The 18,591-nt window shown below is 44.0% G+C and overlaps 1 protein-coding gene across 1 annotated transcript; it reads right to left on the bottom strand.

Annotated features, from left to right (window-relative positions):
* Positions 1 to 6,859: 6,859 nt before the first annotated feature.
* On the bottom strand, positions 6,860 to 17,989 carry LOC118936783 (uncharacterized). Its single transcript, XM_090204141.1, has 8 exons — positions 17,870 to 17,989; positions 17,465 to 17,554; positions 17,145 to 17,263; positions 16,827 to 16,977; positions 16,403 to 16,699; positions 7,407 to 12,002; positions 7,187 to 7,262; positions 6,860 to 7,066 (listed from the first exon to the last, which is right to left on the bottom strand). The coding sequence occupies exons 1-8, from the start codon at positions 17,987 to 17,989 to the stop codon at positions 6,960 to 6,962; spliced, it is 5,556 nt and encodes a 1,851-aa protein (XP_090060267.1). The 3' UTR covers positions 6,860 to 6,959.
* Between the last annotated feature and the right edge of the window lie 602 nt (positions 17,990 to 18,591).

Raw genomic sequence — 18,591 nt, 5'->3', positions numbered from 1 at the left:
TTATGTCTGATTTTAGTCTAATGAAATGATGTGTGATCCCCTAAAGCAGCACTGGTTCTTTAATATTTTTGATTTGAGATAGACAAGTCATTGACCTGCCTACCCCAGTGCCGTCCCTGGCCAGGATGACTTGAAGAAAAGAGTACAGAGATGACGGATTAACAGGCAGCCTTATGGCCTATGATTATTTTGTCTCAGCACAGAAGAATATACAAGAAAAAGCTGTAGGGTGATTTATTTCCACACAGGGTAGACAACATTTCTCTTTTACCATCCTCCTTAGGTCCGGTCAACAATGATGCTATCACTTTTTGAATAATAAACTTCAAAGATTATAATAACATGACAGAAAGATTATCAGTGGGCTTTCCACATAAAATTCTGACTTAGGTAATGCACTTGCCTGATGCACAACTGTTGGATGTTCTTAAGTCTGACTTTAAGCCCCTTTCTTCCCATTTTCTACTTGCCTCAATAAACATACCATATCTCATATCACTGACTTTACCCGACAATGAATAATGCCATAGTATAATTTTAGTCTGCTTATATACAATAGGCAGCTTAATTCAATACATTCCTTCTGGTCATTAGAGTCATATTACATAATATTAATTTCTTTCCTTAAATCATGTTTATTCATGCTTTCCAGACATGAAGGAGACATCAGCTTTCTAGTGCTTACCCGCTGAAGCAGAAAGCAATTTAGAGCCACTGTGCTCTAGTGGAGTAATAGGTTCACATATTGATTTTTCTCAGTTGGGCTCTGGAGTGTGTGTTCAGACTATAGCTGAATCTCCTCTATCTCTCATTAGGTGCTGTGAGGCAGATGAGGGAGAAAAAAGAGCCACAAGTTCTCAGGGAATACATGTACAGTATTTGTAACCCTGACCCATGACACATACATATAGGGAGATGTACACTTGTCAGTCACATCTCTAAGTATACTGCATTCAACACATGCATTTGTCTGGCAAGGAGACTGCTCTCTTTGTGATGTAGCATTGGTTAAAACATGACAACAGACAATGAAAAAGGAATCTTCAACCTCTTTTCAACCTTTGGATAAAAGCGTCTGCTAACTGGCGTACTTGATATTGAGCAACTCAGGGTATTGAATGTCAAAAGGAACAGAGGTGGCTTTGTACACTGACCATCAGGGCTGGTTCCAGGCATAAGCGACATAAGCAGTAGCATAGGGCCCCCGACTGCTAGAGGGCCCCCCGACCAAAAATAAAGAAATAAACGTACCCCCAAAAATGTAACTCAGTAAAATGTGGTTGTGTATATACATGAAGTATGTGGGCACCCTTCAAATTTGTGGATTCGTTGCTGACAGGTATATAAAATCAAGCACACAGCCATGCAATTTCCATAGGCCTTACTGAAGAGCTCAGTGACTTTCAACATGGCATCGTTATAGAATGCCACCTTTCCATCAAGTCAGTTTGTAAAATTTCAGCCCTGCTAGAGCTGCCCTAGTCAACTTTAAGTGCTGTTATTGTGAAGTGGAAATGTTCAGGAGCAACAACGGCTCAACCGCAAAGTGGTAGGTCACACAAACTCCCAGAACGGGACCGCAGAGTGCTGAAGAGTGTAACGCGTAAATATTTTCTGTCCTCAGTTACAACACTCACTACCGCATTCCAAACTGCGTCTGGGAGCAACGCCAGGACATGAACTGTTTGTCGGGAGCCTCATGAAATTGGTTTCCATGGCCGAGCAGCCGCACACAAGCCTTAAATCCACATGCACAATGTCAAGCCTCGGCTAGAGTGGTGTAAAGCTTGCCGCAGTGGAAACACTTTCTCTGGAGTGATGAATCAAGCCTCACCATCTGGAACGACAGACGATTCTGGGTCTGGCGAATGCCAGGAGAATGCTACCTGCCCCAAATGCATACTGCCAACTGCAAAGTTTGTTAGAGGAGGAATAATCGTTCAGGCTGGGCCCCTTAGTTCCACTGACAGGAAATTTTAACACTACAGCATACAATGCCATTCTAGATGATTATGTGCTTTTAACTTTGTGGCAACAGTGTGGGGAAGGCCCTGTCCTGTTTCAGCTTGACAATTTCCCCATGCACAAAGCGAGGTCCATACAGAAACGGTTTGTCGAGATCGGTGTGGAAGAACTTGACTCACCTGAACAGAGCCCTGACCTCAACCCCATCGAACACCTTTGGGATGAATTGGAACGCTGACAGCGAGCCAGGCCTAATCGCCCAACATCAGTGCCCGAATTCACTAATGCTCTTGTGGCTGAACGTAAGCAAGTCCCCGCAGCAGAGGGCACCCATTTATTTTGTTAGTCATTCACACTCAGATATCTTATTAACATGGCATAAGTCATTACAATATGTGTAGAATTGCAGGAAATTTGCTTTAAATCTGCAAACATTTCTATCCACCCCATGGTAAAATGTGTAAAATTGAAGGAAAAAAACTGTAAAACTGCACATTTTTTATCTGTGCCCCACGGCATACTGAGTATAATTGCATGACATTTGTTATAAAAAGTTCTCGCTGTCCCATAACAAAAGATGTAGAAATGCAGTTACAAGAATTTGAATGATGATGTCCCATCCTCCCAGGCTGCTGGCCTGGAGTAGTATCAGATAGGGCCAAAGTAGTGGCATTTTGTTGAGGTTTTAATGGGATCAGGGTTAGTTGGTAAAGCAATTGTTTTTGTATTTAGTTTTATTTTTCATATTTTTTTATTCACAAAGTGTAATGAATTCATACTATAGAATAGTAGACTGATACACAGCCAATACAGCAGCATGCACCTATGACATTTAGTTGTGGACCACCATAATACAGAAGAAGAAGAGACAATTGATACATGGATTGTGTGCCGTTCAGAGGGTGAATGGGCAAGACAAAAGATTTAAGATTGAATTGCCTTTGAACGAGGTATGGTAGTAGGTGCCAATAGTTTCCTGTGTGTATCAAGAATGGTCCACCACCAAAAGCACATCCAGCCAACTTGACACAACTGTGGGAAGAATTGGAATCAACATGGGCCAGTATCCCTATGGGACGCTTTTGACACCTTGTAGAGTCCATGCCTCGACAAGGGTGTTCTGGGGGCAAAAGGGGTGCAATGGAATATTAGGAAGGTGTTCTTAATGTTTTGTATACTCAAGAGTACAGCCAAACCAATAAGGAACTGGCAGTACATCTGTGTCAGAGTCTCTCTACCACTCTCTCTGAATTTGATATATTCAACCATCTGTGTTAGTCATAGAACGATGGGACTAGTTTCTGTGGATGCGGACACATTTCCAGCGTTGTGCTTTGTTTCAAGCAAGCAGTGACCGGCCCTCTGATGAGCAAATTCAATTTTAGGTGGGACTTTCCAGCCTCCAATGGCTGTGGATATTTAAGTGATAATGCCGGAGAAGCTGGTGTTTGGAGGATATATTGGCACGGGTGTTTATAGGCCTGAGACGAAGTGCCAATACAGGTACATGGAGTGAACGTTTAATAACTGAAAGACATTATTAAACAGAACAGGAACAGCGTCTGGACAGGAACACACAACACCAAGTAATGCGTACACAGGGAACACCACGAGGAACAGATAGAGATATACAGGGGCAATCAACCACGTGAAGGATTCCATGTGATCCCAATGAGCGCTGCTGCGCGTAGTGATGGTGACAGGTGCATGTACAGACGGGTAGCCTGGCGCGGAGGGGGAGTGGGAGCAGGCGTGACAATATCCTCCAAACACCGGCTTCGAGGATACATCAATAACAATTAACTAATCAGGTACGATTTCACCCGGCATAAAAAATGTGCTCTTGTTAGGACACTATTGTTCAGAGGAGCTAGCCAACAACACAGCTAACACAATAACTACAAACTGGAGCTGGAAAGACTGCAAACTAGCTGCCCTTCCTTTCGTTCTACCTTTTTTCAATTGACATTTCTTTGTATATTTCCATAAAAATCATGACAGCTGATTCATGATTTCGACTGGCTGAGAAACGCTGCCTGGCATCTCTCTTTCTCGTCCGACTCCCGACCCCCTTACACGTTCATTACTATGGGACAGTTGGAGATCGAATTTGAATATTTGAAACAATGTTGCAGATGTCGGAGAGCGACTCATGTTTATACAAATCTCCGCTGTTGAAAATTAAATGTTAGTCTAAAGAAATGTGATATAATGTCTAGATGCTTTTTATAGTGGAGATCAAGTTTATAACTTCCCTGCCTGGGTTGATGAGACAGTCAGATGGAACAGAGTATATAAGCATTTTAACGTCATAGATTTAGCTGGTGGTAATTTGTGGAATAGACACCGGCTGGAATGTGCTTTTAACCAATCAGCATTCCGGATTACACCCACACATTGAATAAATGGGTGATTCATGTGTTATGACGTCTTAATGTAGGTAGCCCTCAAGTAAAGCATTATGTGTGTCAAACTACTAACAGGCAGGGTTGCCACACAACATACTGGCCCACAAGTTATGATTAAGGTCATCTCGTTCACCAGATACTTAAATTAGCCGGGGGATGAGGTCCTGATTAAGGTGTAGCAGCTGTATAAACACCACACTACAAAAGGTGAGTTTGGTCACCAATGAGCTGAGTCATCATGCCCCGAAAACACCTTATTCTACATGAGCATGCCTGCAGGAGAGGGAGAGAGAGACGGAACACTGGCTAGCAGACCTAATCCCCTTATTAAAGCTGAGTCTGAACTTGCATCCCAAATGGCACTCTATAAAGTGCACTACTTTTGACTAGACCCCTATGGGCCCTGGTCAAAAGTAATGCATTGTATAGTGAATAGGGTGCCATTTGAAATGCAGTCTGGATCTCCTCAACACAATTATACGGATGAGTTTCCCCCGTTTCACTGTGCCTGAGGTTACAGTAAAGCCACTCACATGGAGTGGGCTTACGACTGCTCCTCTTCGCCTCAGCCTCTGAGAGAGGGGCTTCCCTGCTAGTATGAATGGGCCATGATAAAGTCCTCTTTTTCAATATGTCTAAGTCCTCTTCTGAAAGTATTACTTTCTTTGTCTCCCCAAGTTAGGAAAACAGAGTAGTCGTGCACACAAACACGTGGTGCATAAATATCATATGTCAAATCATACTAAACTCGCGTGCCAGGCTTCACGGTTCCGGATGCAGAATACATGCAAGAATATGGCAGCTGGCCGTAAGACTCATTCTCCTATAACTTCAAATATATACAACCTGAAGTATATACACTGAGTGCACAAAACATCAGGAACACCTTCCTAATATTTAGTTGCACCCTTTTTCCCCCTCAGATCAGCCTCAATTCATCGGGGCATGGACTCTACAAAGGGTCAAAAGCATTCCACTGGGGTGCTGGTCCATGTTGACTCCAATGCTTCCCACAGTTGTGTCAAGTTGGCTGGGTGTCCTTTGGTTGGTGGACCATTCTTGATTCACACGGGACACTGTTGCGTGTCAAAAACCCAGCATCTACACTGTGACATCACTAAAGGATCATAGCTTTCACCTGGATTCACCTGGTCAATCTATGTCATGGGAAGAGCACTCATGTTTTGTAGACTCAGTGTAAATTACACTGCTTTAATACTGCTAATTAATTTGGCAGACAGCAATGTTCACTAGAAACTCTGAATTCAATATACTGTATATGATTCATCAAGCCCTTCTCTGCCCAAGGCAGAGTTAGAGGAAGATGTGAGTATGCATTTCACCTGTTCTTCTCAGCGCATGTGATAAATACATTGATTAGATTGTCTGACAGAAGATATTTGTCGCCATCTTGAGGCCTTTTCTACCTCTTTCAGGGCCGTGACAATTAAATAAATACGTGAATGTCATGCAACTTCAGACCTAACACCAATATAGCTTTTGTTGAGCAAGCAAATATTGCCATCAAGTTGACAAATATCAATTCACTTTTATTCATTTACATTATTTCTACTATAATATAAAGCTCCATAATGAATATCTTAATACTGCACTATGGATATCATTATATACCCTTATAGAAGTCATAAAATGACTAAGCCTCATTCATACCCTTCGTGTGCAACACAAGAACGCTTCACAAAATGCTGATGCTGCGTTCTTGTGTAGCTGCTTGTAGTTATTTCTTGTGTACATGTATGTAGGGTATAAACTACGCTTTAGTCCCATGTCATCAAATGAATACCTAAATTAAAATGAAAAATTATGAAAGATACAATATTAATCAAAATCTGCAATACAAATGCTTTATTAAAACAACAATTAAAAAGTATGTAAGTGATTGAAAAATAAAATACATAGTTCCTCAAAGCCCAAAAAGTTTAGCACCACTTTCCTAATCGTAAGAGTAGAAGCTGCTGTCGGCCTACCCTCCTTGTCATTTTTTAATTTAGGCTAAATATCGACATCACATTTAGAGGATGCAATGGACGTGGATCATTGATTACAATAGGGAGAGGGCATCAGATGTACAGCACATCTATTCAATTGGTTGGGCTTCTTAGCTTATCTTCCTAATCACAGGAGAAGCTGTAGATGTCTGAATGACATTTAGAAGCTCACATTCCTAGTTACAGGAGTGGGAGCTAATAAGGGATCAAAAGTCCCAGATGGAATTTTGATGTTGAGTAGCCTATAGTGGATCTTCCTTAAGGAGTATAAACTAATGGTAAGCTAGTCCACTGACAGCCTGTTTCAAATATAGCCTTATTGTACATGAGCATGCCTGAAGGAGAGGGAGAGAGAGACGGAACACTGGCTAGCAGACCTAATCCCCTTATTAAGGAGTATAAACGAATGGTAAGCTAGTCCACTGACAGCCTGGTTCAAATATAGCAGCATTAGGGGATTCAAAATGAAAACAGAAATGAGCAACACAAATAAAAATGTTGTATTGAGGCCAGTTGTGGTGCCCTCCTCAGATGTAGCCTAGCAAAAGCAACTGACATGGGCTGCACGTCATCCAGGCTACCCATCAGAGGACCCAGAGGACTTGCAGGTGACCAAGCGTTTCCAGGCCTTCTGGACTCCCCAGAAGAAGTCCCGGATGCCTTTCCTCATCTTGGATAATTTAACTGGCAAGAAGATGAAAATATGTAAGAATTTCAGATGGACAATTGTCTGATAAAACAATAATTTATTACTTCTTTATACATAATTGTCCCATAAGAACATTTCCCCCCAGGAATACTCACTCATAGGTGGAGAATCCACAGCAATGTACATCTCTGGCTGGTTTGTAGTGTCTGTAAGGACGATGCTCATGTTGGACTGTGATCAGAATTCAAGAATGCACAATTAAACTTCAATTTCACTTCCTTTACATATTCCTATAATTATACAACTATACTTACTGGTGCCGATATCAAAAAGCACAACCAATGACCATTCAAGAGTAATCTGAGCTTGTCTTACCTTTCTGTTGGTGGCATAATGCACCCCCTCAGATTCCAAATCCTCCACATCATCACTGCATGAGTCTTCAAGGTCTGAGGTCTCACGGTCATATGGGTTGGAAACTGAGGGTTTCAAGATGGCCAGTAGCTTGTGGGAAACAATGACAGAGACAATGGAAAGCATCTCCTGATCCTCAAATAAATCGTCAATTTTCAAGGAGCGTTTCAAACGCTTGACCTTCCCAAGGTCAGTGTAGATGGCATCTGCCAGCTTCGATGTCATCTTAGAATTGAAACTTTTTTGCTGGCTTTCCATTTCCTCAATCAGATATTTGGCCACCTCATCGTTGAACAATCGGATCAGCTCAGTCACCAGATCACTGATCTGGATGCGCTGACGCTTGTTGGTCCTTTTTGGCATACGGCATATCTTCTTGACAAGCTTCATCAGGACTTCTTCTAATATAAGCTCCCTAATGAAGCTGGTGGAACCGGATGTCACTTGTTCCACAGTGGACCACTCCGGCTGTTCAATCTCAATCTTGATGCTGCTCTGCTCAGCTTTCTTATTCAAAGATTGACGGGTTGTCATTTCATTAAACAAGGCTGTCAATTCTTTCAAGTTGAGTGTAGATTCCAGATTTTTGGTGCTTTGAATTTTGGATGGTGCATCCATAATTCCGTTTGTGACAAGACAGACAATGTCCTTGTGCAGCTTGGGTGCCTTGTGGCACAGTATCTTCTGTAGGGCTTCCTCTGTGCCATAGCGTTGCATCAACTTGCTATGCACAGACAGCACCAACTGAAAGATGTCTGTTGCCTTCAGGCAGACATTTGCTTCCCTCCACCTGTTAGTCACCCTCACCCACAGAGCACTGGACAGCTTGTTGGTCACATCCTCAACTAGGGTCCAGCTGGCCAGTTTATCCTGGGTCCGAGGAACAATCAGAGACCGCAGCCGGACAATGATATCCATCACCGCCTCTACATGAACAATAATATACACCGGTTGGGATGCCTTCACCTCAGCCGAGCCACATCGGCTCTTAACGATGACCTTGTCCTGGTCTGTCCTTAGGCAGATGTCTGAGGAGAGCGGCCTGATAGAGACTTTGGGTACGATTGAACCCAGACGGTTGACTTCCCTGGTGACTGCACTCGCAATGGCTGTTGTCATCTCCCCGCTGCCACGGCTCAAAGCTCGCCTCAGAGCATCAGGAGAGCCCATTTGCTCCTCCAGCTCTCTGCAGAGGGCACTTACAATCCTTGCACTTGAGGGGCGGGAGTACGGCGTCTTGAGATCCTTGGTCATTTCCAATGCTGAGGTAACGTCTGGGGAATCGGACATGTCCCGAAGGACAGAAACCACCATGTCCATTGCCACATCAGAGAGAGTGGTGGTTGGGGATGACACAGGTGATGCAAAGTCTTCTGCGTCAAGCTCATACCCATGAAGCAGCTTGGTGATCAGGTCTACAACCACCTCTGGTGTGGAATGTAGACTGGGAGAGTCCTTGTCGGAGGTCTCAATCATACAGGATTCAATTTCACTCAAAGCCCCTCTGACCATGATGTTTGTCTCAGAGTCATCGGGTACATGGTTCTCTTTGAGGTTTTTGATACCTGCCTCACACAGCTCTCTCACATGGATGTTCTCGGAAGACATCACTGCTTCTTGAATAGTAGGTGGTTGATTGACTATGGTTGTAGCCATGATTGTCCTTACCATCAGAGGACAAAGCTTTGCAACCAGTTCATACTGTAGCTTAAAGTTCTCAGAGCGGCTGTAGTTTATGGGTACCTCAGGGATGTCAAGGCCCTGAAATAGCATCTTCCGTACCAGTTTGCCCACTACACCCTCCAGTAGGCAATTAGTAGGGCTCGGGGTCTCATTCCCTCTGCCACTGGAAGGTAACTTTTGCTTCTTGTGAAGGCCATGAATGGCCTCACTTTGCGCAATACAGCCCTCAACAGGCAACTCCTCCACTGCAATCGTGTGCATAACCACATTGACGTCGTTGGTGTGGGGTCCAATCAAAAGCTTCTTATAGGTTGGGTCTGTGACATATTGTAAAACACCCCCGCCTGTCTTTAAGTTCTGAGCTTTATCTCCAAATGTCCTATCCAGGAGACACAATACTGACTCAGAAAGTGGGTCAGTGAACTCCTGGAGCTCTAGGCTGCTCTCAACTTTGAAGGGGCTGAGGCTACAGCTGATCTGGGAGCTGTAATAAGAAGCCTGCAGCTCTCTCTTGGACTCCAATCGGTCATGCAGCTTTGGATATAAGGCATCTGCAATATAGTCTGTGAGCCGCTCATCCAAATTAACAGAGAAAATATTATTCAGGCTTTTGTTGGAAGCCTCCTCTTTGGTTTTCCTCAGGATGTCCCATACAGCTTCCCTTGGGGCAGAACCAGAAGTGCAAACATGTCCATTGGATGGTGCCTGGGTGCCAGTAAGGGATTCCTTGATCAAGAAACTCTGGAGTTCGGTGGCCACTTCCTTAGACATCTCCCTTCTGATCTTCAGAACAGCAGGTGTCAGTGTAGCTTTCTCCGAGGTCAAAGGTGTCAGAACTCTGGTCAAAGTTGAGGGGCATCTGATATGATCACTATCATCAGAGCAGGACATCTTGGCAACTTTAAATAAAACCGAACTAATAAGGTTCTGAGCCACAGCAGATGATTTTGCTGATGCTGCCTGGAGTGTCTCTGAACTAACCTGATTGGAGGCAGCCATCTTTGTTGTTGCCCTGGTAATGATGTTACTCACAGGCTTGATGGAGTAGCTCATAAACTGGGATCTCAGGCTTTCAAAGACTCCCTTCACTCTTTCTGCCTTCAGGTCTTTGTCAGTGGCAAATACACACGACTGAACAGCATAGTGAGATACAGGGAGAGATATGCCCAAGGGTGAAGCCACATCTGTGATATGGATGGAGGACTCTGAGGGTGTCCCCTCAAGGCGCCTCTGCAGCAACTTTATCATCTCCAGGACTCTGGCATTGTCCTGTGGTGAGGTGGAACACTCTCCTGAGAGGTTCTCACTGTCTAGTGTGTTCTGGATTCCAAGCAGTGTTGTGCTGAGTATCCTCCTGTCATGGGGAAGCACTCCCCTCAGTGCAGAAGAGGACCGGCTCTGTGGTGCTGGTGTGTTGCATGGTGTTGATGCACCAGAGACGTCACTTCCACTGTCATCATCTTTTTTGGTCCTCATTATAATAAGGATTTCGTCAATGATCTCATCACTGTAGACTTCTAAGTCCTCTGTGGTAACATGGGCCGTTGGGGTGGCGATACCCAGAGTACGACCCCCAAGAAGTTTGAAGGATGTCTCCGACCCACTGCCAAGAGGGCCAACAGACACACATTGCAGTATTTCGCTGGATGACGAAGAACAACTGGAGGAGAGATCAAGCAGCTCCTCCTCCAAAGTCGGAGAGGAGGAAAGAATTCCCTCCATTTTCAGGACAGAGATAACATCCGCAAGTGTTGAATCTACAAGGTCCTCACCTAGTGGGCTACTCCTTAAGTGGCTGACAAACATCCTTGTAGGAGAATGGGAGACTGTGGTGGGAGATGGAGAGCCCTCCTCACCATTCACACTTGACCGCGCCTCCACAATTGCTAAAGACTGGGAGATGATGGAACATACAAGTCCGCCAGCCCGCTCAATAATGGAGGGGAGGGAAACAACCAAAGGGGCTGGAGGTGTCACACTCCCTCCTTGGCCATTTCTATCTTGGCTGAGGCAGATCGACGAGACCTCAGTAGCAAATTGATTCTCCCGCACAGGGCTGCTGCTAGAGTCAGGTCCAGGAACATTTGAAATGGAGCTTACAGTCAGGGAGCAAGGAATGTCACTCCTACTGTCTGAAAGCTTGATGGAGCACGAGGAAGGGAGGCTGCTGGAGGAGAGGTTGGTGTTGGTCTCGTCGCTGGAGATTGAGGAGAAAGGGGCCAAGGTCAGTTTGACAGGGATGATATGCCCACGACCTACCACAGCAGATAAGGTTCCAGAGTAGTCAGTGGCAGTAGGTGGTTTAGCATAATGTGGTTTAGCAGGTGGTGGTTTAGCAGGTGTTGGTTTAGCAGGCGTTGGTTTAGCAGATTGTGGTTTAGCAGGTGGTGGTTTAGCAGATTGTGGTTTAGCAAGTGGTGGTTTAGCAGGTGGTGGTTTAGCAGATTGTGGTTTAGCAGATGGTAGTTTAGCAGATGGTGGATTGGCAGAACGTGACCTAGCAGCCAGGAGGTTCTTAGTAGAGATCTGACTGGAGAAAGAGTGTGCTCGTTCCTCACTGGACAGAGAACTGCTGCTACAATAAGTCTGGACAGCAGTGACTGGTTCATCAAAGGAGATTGGGGAGGACCTACTGTCTGGACTCTGAGGGAGACAGATGACATTGACTTTGGAGAGTAGGGAGGTACAGCTGACAGAGCCCTGGGTTGAATCTTCGTTGGTGTCTTTGCTGATGGGGAGCATATTCTCTGCAGTACTTTCTGAAGCTCTCAGCCTTATAAGGTCAACCAAGGCAGGGATCAGGATGCTATTTACCTCCTCCAATACTGAGCTCGTTATGTGCCCAATCATGAGCAGCAAGTCCCTAACAGTAATCTGTATATATGAACATCAACAGAATTGATTAAGATTCACAGTATGTTGGAAATCAAAACACATGTTAATACATTTCAAATTATTTTAAAAAGTAAATATAACAAGTATACCTTTCTTTTTTAGCAATTACTCTATGTCAAATGTGTGGTCTCCATTGTTTCAACTTAATCATCTTCCTCATCTAGACTTTTTACATTTACCAAAGTGGCAAAGGCATTTCACATCATATTATCCAATTACAGTGGCAAGACAAAGTATATGAACCCTATTGGAATTATCGGAATGTCTGCATAAATTGGTCATAAAATTAGATTTAATCTTCATCTAAATCACAACAACAGATTAACACATTCTGCTTAAACTAATAACACACAAATGATTGTATTTTTATTGTCTATACTGAATACATAATTTAAACATTCACAGTGTAAGTTGAAAAAAGTATTTGAACCCCTAGGCTAATGACTTTTCCAAAAGCTAATTGGAGTTAGCTAACCTGGAGTACAATCATTGAGACGAGATTGGAGATGTTGGTTAGAGCTTTCTGCCCACAAAACTTGAGTTTGCTATTCACAAGAAGCATTGCCTGATGTGAACCATGCCTGAAACAAAAGAGATCTCAGAAGACCCAATATTAAGAATTGTTGACTTGCATAAAGCTGGAAAGGGTTACAAAAGTATCTCTAAAAGCCTTGATGTTCATCACTCCACGGTTAGACAAATTGTATATAAATGGAGAAAGTTCAGCACTGTCGCTACTCTCCCTAGGAATGGCCGTCCTGCAAAGATGACTGCAAGAGCACAGCGCAGAATGCTCAATGAGGTTAAGAAGAATCTTAGTGTTAGCTGAAGACTTAAAGAAATCTCTGGAACATCCTAACATCTCTGTTGACGAGTCTACGCTATGTAAAACACTAAACAAGAATGGTGTTCATGGAGGACACCACGGAAGAAGCCACCGACTGTCCAAATAAAAACATTGCTGCACGTTTGAAGTTCGCAAAAGAGCATCTGGATGTTCCAGATTCTGTGGAGAGATGAAACTAAAGTTCAGTTGTTTGAAAGGAACACACAACACTGTGTGGAGAGAAAAAAAGCACAGCACACCAATATCAAAACCTCATCCCAACTGTAAAGTATGGTGAAGGGAGCATGGTATCATGGTTTGGAGCTGCTTTGCTGCCTCAGGGTCTGGACAGCTAGCTATCATCGATGGAAAAATGAATCGCCAAGTTTATCAAGACATTTTGCAGGAGAATGTAAGGCTGTTCGCCAATTGAAGCTCAACAGAAGTTGGGTGATGCAACAGGACAGCGACCCAAAACACCAAAGTAAATCAACAACAGAATGGCTGCAACAGAAGAAAATATGCCTTCTGGAGTGGCCCAGTCAGAGTAGGGGACCTCAACCCGATTGAGATTCTGTGGCAGGGCCTCAAGAGAGCGGTTCACACCAGACATCCCAAGAATATTGCTAAACTGAAACAGTTTTGTAAAGAGGAATGGTATAAAATTCCTCCTGACCGTTGCTCAGGTCTGATCTGCAACTACAGAAAACGTTGAGGTTATTGCTGCCAAAGTACGGTAAACCGTTTATTAAAACCAAGGGTTCACATAAACTCAGCAAAAAAATAAACGTCCTCTCACTGTCTACTGTGTTTATTATCAGCAAACTTAACATGTGAAAATAATTGTATGAACATACAAGATTGAACAACTGAGACATCTTCATCAGAATGCACTCCCAGGAATCACAGTTCCACAATAAATGTTTGTTTTGTTCGATAAAGTTCATCTTTATGTCCAAATACCTCCTTTTTGTTAGCGCATTTAGTTCACCAATCGAAATTCACAAGGCGCGGTCAAGTCCAGATGAAAAGTCAAAACAGTTATATTACAGTTCGTAGAAACATGTCAAACGATGTATAGAATCAATCTTTAGGATGTTTTTATCATAAATCTTCAATAATGTTTCAACCGGACAATTCCTTTGTCTTTAGAAATGAAAAGGAACACAGCTCGCTCTCACGGCCGCCCGCGTGCATGACTTAGCTCATGGCCTTCTGCCAGACCTCTTAGTCAAACAGCTCTTATTCGCTCCCCCTTCATAGTAGAAGCCAGAAACATTGTTCTAAAGACTGTTGACATCTAGTGGAAGCCTTATTGGTAAGTGCAATATGACCCCATTTAGACTGTATAGTAGAAAGGCAAGGAGTTGAAAAACTACAAACATCAGATTCCCCACTTCCTGGTTGGATTATTCTCAGGTTTTCACCTGCCATATGAGTTCTGTTATACTCACAAACATCATTCAAACAGTTTTAGAAACGTCGGAGAGTTTTCTATCCAAATCTACTAATACTATGCATATATTAGCTTCTGGGCCTGAGTAGCAGGCAGTTTACTCTGGGCACGCTTTTCATCCGAACGTGAAAATACTGCCCCCTATCCCAAACAGGATAAACTGAACATGTGGCTAACAGAAATGGAATAATGTGTCCCTGAACAAAAAGGGGGTTCAAAATCAAAAGTATTTGCCAGTTCTTGCTGTGAGATGTTACCCCACTCTTCCACCTGTAAGTTCCCAGACATTTCTGGGGCGGGATGGCCCTAGCCCTCACCCTCCGATCCACTTCGCTGGCCATGGCAGAACACGGACATTCCTTTTTTTTGTGTGAATTTTACCCCGTTTTCTCCCCAATTTCATGGTATCCAATTGTTTAGTAGCTACTATCTTGTCTCATCACTACAACTCCCGTACGGGCTCGGGAGAGACGAAGGTTGAAAGTCATGCGTCCTCCGATACACAACCCTACTGCTTCTTAACACAGCGTGCACCCAACCCGGAAGCCAGACGCACCAATATGTCGGAGGAAACACTGTGCACTAACCTTGGTTAGGATATCCCTGCCAGCCAACCCCTCCCTAAACCGGACGACGCTAGGCCACGGACCTCCCGGTGGTGGCCGGTGGTGGCCGGTTATGACAGAGCCTGGGCGTTAACCCAGAGTCTCTGGTGGCACAGCTGGCACTGCAGTACAGAGCCCTTAACCACTGCGCCACCCGGGAGGCACAGTGGACATTCCTGTCTTGCAGGAAATCTCGCACAGAACGAGCAGTATGGCTGGTGGCATTGTCATGCTGGAGGGTCATGTCAGGATGAGCCTGCAGGAAGGATACCACATGAGGGAGGAGGTTGTCTTCTCTGTAACGCACAGTGTTGAGACTGCCTGCAATGACAACAAGCTCAGTCCGATGATGCTGTGACACATCGCCCAAGACCATGAAGAACCCTCCACCTCCAAATCGATACCGCTCCAGAGTACAGGCCTCGGTGTAATGCTCATTCCTTCGACGATAAACGCGAATCCGACCATCACCCCTGGTGAAACAAAATCATGACTCGTCAGTGAAGAGCACTTTTTGACAGTCCTGTCTGGTCCAGCGATGGTGGGTTTGTGCCCATTGGCAACGTTGTGCCGGTTTCCTTACAACAAGCCTACAAGCTCTCAGTCCAGCCTCTTTCAGCCTATTGCGGACAGTCTGAGCACTGATGGAGGGATTGTGCATTCCTGGTGAAACTCGGGCAGCTGTTGTTGCCATCCTGTACCTGTCCCGCAGGTGTGATGTTCGGATGTACCGACCCTGTGCAGGTGTTATTACACGAGGTCTGCCACTGCGAGGACAATCAGCGGTCCGTCCTGTCTCCCTGTAGCGCTGTCTTAGGCATCTCACAGAACGGACATTGCAATTTATTGCTCTGGCCACATCTGCAGTCCTCATGCGTCCTTGCAGCATGCCGAAGGCACGTTCACGCAGATGAGCAGGAACCCTGGGCATCTTTCTTTTGAGGTTAATAGAAAGGTTAGTATAAAGGCCTCTTTAGTTTCCTAAGTTTTCAGAACTGTGACCTTAATTGCCTATCGTCTGTAAGCTGTTAGTGTTTTAACGATCGTTCCACAAATGCATGTTCATTAATTGTTCATGGTTCATTGAACAAGCATGGGAAACAGTGTTTATACCCTTTAAAATGAAGATCTGTGAAGTTATTTGGATATATATGAATTATCTTTCAAAGAAAGGATCCTGAAAAAGGGAAGTTTCTTTTTTTGCTGAGTGTACTTTTTCCACCCTGCACTGTGAATGTTTACACCGTGTGTTCAATAAAGACATGAAAAAGTATCATTGTTTGTCTATTGTTGTGACTTAGATGAAGATCAGATAACATTTTATGACCAATTTACGCAGAAGTCCAGGTAATTCCAAAGGGTTCACATACTTTTTCTTGCCACTGTACTTGGATATGGATTTCCCAGTAGATGGGAGACAGGGAAGCAGTAATATGCCTACAGCCCCCAAAGAGTGAAATCTGGGAACATGTTCATGACCAAAATGACCTACCACTGACGGGCTAGCTGAATGTGGTGAGCAGGTCATCACAGAAGACAAGGTTCCAGAGTGATCAGAGTCACTGCTAGGTCTTTCAGATGGTGGTCTGGCAGAACGTGGTCTGGTAGTTTGTGGTCTGGCAATATGTGGTCTGGCAGTATGTAGCCTAGCAACCTCGAGGTTCTCAGTCGAGATCTGACTGGAAAGAGTGTCCATCGAGGAGGTGGAGTGTCTGAAGGGAGAGTCCATTCCCAGAGGTGTGTGTGTCTCCATGCCCAGGGGTCTCCAATCTCCCATCTGGCTACCAGGCTAAGAGAGACGGGTGAGAAAGAGAGGCAAATGGATGAAGATACCAACAGAAACACTGAGGTCCTACTGCTGCTTAAGCAACTGTGAGTTGATATCAGCCCTAGGAGTGCCGCTGTTCCATCCTTACCTGTCCAATCACCGACCAGCGGATTCGGCGCTCCAGGCGCAGCTCCCTGCACACTTCTCTTTCCAGCTCCTTAAGCCTGAGGCGTCGTTTCACATCCCAAGCCAGTTCGGCCAAGTGAAGGTTCTTCCCCTCTTCCATTTCACTCTGAAACCTTCACATACAAGGGAACATAAAACATGATTAACCTTCATTTTTCTACAACTCAAACTGTCCACCATATCTATTTCTTAAGTTATTGCTAGATAGGTCAACGTGATTCCACACCTTTGCTTATGTTTTTTTTTACAAATTTGAGTAAAAGATTCTAATAACACTCACGTGTTCTTGAAGTAGTTTCTACCCTTGGCAATGAGCCAATCTCTAATATCCGTCAGTGAGATGTGGGACGGAACCTCCCCTTGCTGCTGCAAGACTAGGAACTGCTTCAAAAGCATTTTCTGAGAGAGAGAGAGAGAGAGATTAATTTGCACCATTCCACAAGTTTTTCCTGGTCTTGTCGCGTGATCAGAAAACCCTTTCCCGATCCATGAGCGACAGCAAGTTACATACACAGTTGGAATAAAACGCATGGAAAGGTGTCTTACAATATAGCATTTGTGTTTTTATAATTATGCATCTAGAAAGCAGACCACTCTAACCTGCTGGGCACAGCACTGCTTCTCCCACAGCAACTGAACTGACTTGATGTAGCTACTGTAGCGATTGTACTCTTTACACGTACACAGCACCTGAAAGGGAGGAGCCACAAAAGAGCCATTTTTAGAGGAAGTTCATGTGTACAAACACCCAATCCCAAATCTACCTCTACCCGAAACCCCAATATTGATTGATTTTGCCTGTATTTAACCAGGTAAGACATTAAGAACACATTCTCTTTTACAACCTGCATTAACAATGACCATATGTAGATTTGGATTTGTGTAAACTAAGCAAAATGGCAAACATTTCACCTAGCCATCATATTGCTTACACCTGTCCAATTTTCTCAGTTCCATATAAGTGTCACTTTTAGATTTTGGAAAGAAAAGGGAGGTCTGCCTTGCCTTCTCATTTGAGGTGATGAGGCCTTGCTTTACCAGCCGCTTCTTCCTTTCCGGATGGCGGAAAAAACTCTTCAGGTGTTTGTCGTGGAGGCAGTTATAACTAACATCTATGACTCTCATGTTGGGGTCCAACAGGTCAAACCCTGGGGTCTCCTGATGGAGCTGTGGATTGTGTTTTAACAAACCTCAATGTCAGGGCAATGGATACTACAGTGGGAATGGTTTTGGAATTAGGACTGAAAATGGGAAGGAAGTAATTAAAAATATATAATTAGGAAACATTTCATTTGAAAGAAATTGAGGATCTCAGATCATTTGGAATGTCATACTATCACACTAACCTTCTCCCCCAGTTTTCCTCTGAAGAATACAGGGAATGTCCTTTCTGGGGCTTCCTGTAACCCCTACAAAGACAGAGACAATCATGACAGAACTTTATAGATGTGGGGTTTTGGTAATGGTTTTGATAGTAGACCCCATCCCTGTCACTTGGTTTGTAATAATTCCACCTTTTGCCAATTCACTTGCATGAAAAATGTTGAATCAAGCTTATCTCTAAAACAAATGTGTTTGATCCATTTACATTGTTAAACTATCCTTAAACTTGTCAACTAGCCGTAGGCCTACATGATGACTGATTCTGTAGGCTACATATTCATCTCATAGACTTTCATCATCCATCTTTAGAATTATACAAATGTGAAGCGACATTAATATGAAGA

Source organism: Oncorhynchus mykiss, chromosome 2, assembly GCF_057628025.1.
Source record: "Oncorhynchus mykiss isolate SJ-2025 chromosome 2, ASM5762802v1, whole genome shotgun sequence".
In the NCBI taxonomy this organism is placed as follows: domain Eukaryota; kingdom Metazoa; phylum Chordata; class Actinopteri; order Salmoniformes; family Salmonidae; genus Oncorhynchus; species Oncorhynchus mykiss.
The sequence above is the reverse complement of the archived record's forward strand: the minus strand, read 5'-3'. Positions and strand labels throughout refer to the sequence as shown.

Bases quoted from the DNA above. Each gene is read 5' to 3' on its own strand.
- LOC118936783 (XM_090204141.1), bottom strand. From the start codon at position 17,989: ATGAGAGTCATAGATGTTAGTTATAACTGCCTCCACGACAAACACCTG. The intron at 17,264-17,464 runs GTTAGAGTGGTC...TCTCTCTCTCAG, and splicing joins AGCAGTGCTGTGCCCAGCAG to AAAATGCTTTTGAAGCAGTT. The intron at 16,700-16,826 runs GTAAGGATGGAA...CGTCTCTCTTAG, and splicing joins GCTGGTCGGTGATTGGACAG to CCTGGTAGCCAGATGGGAGA.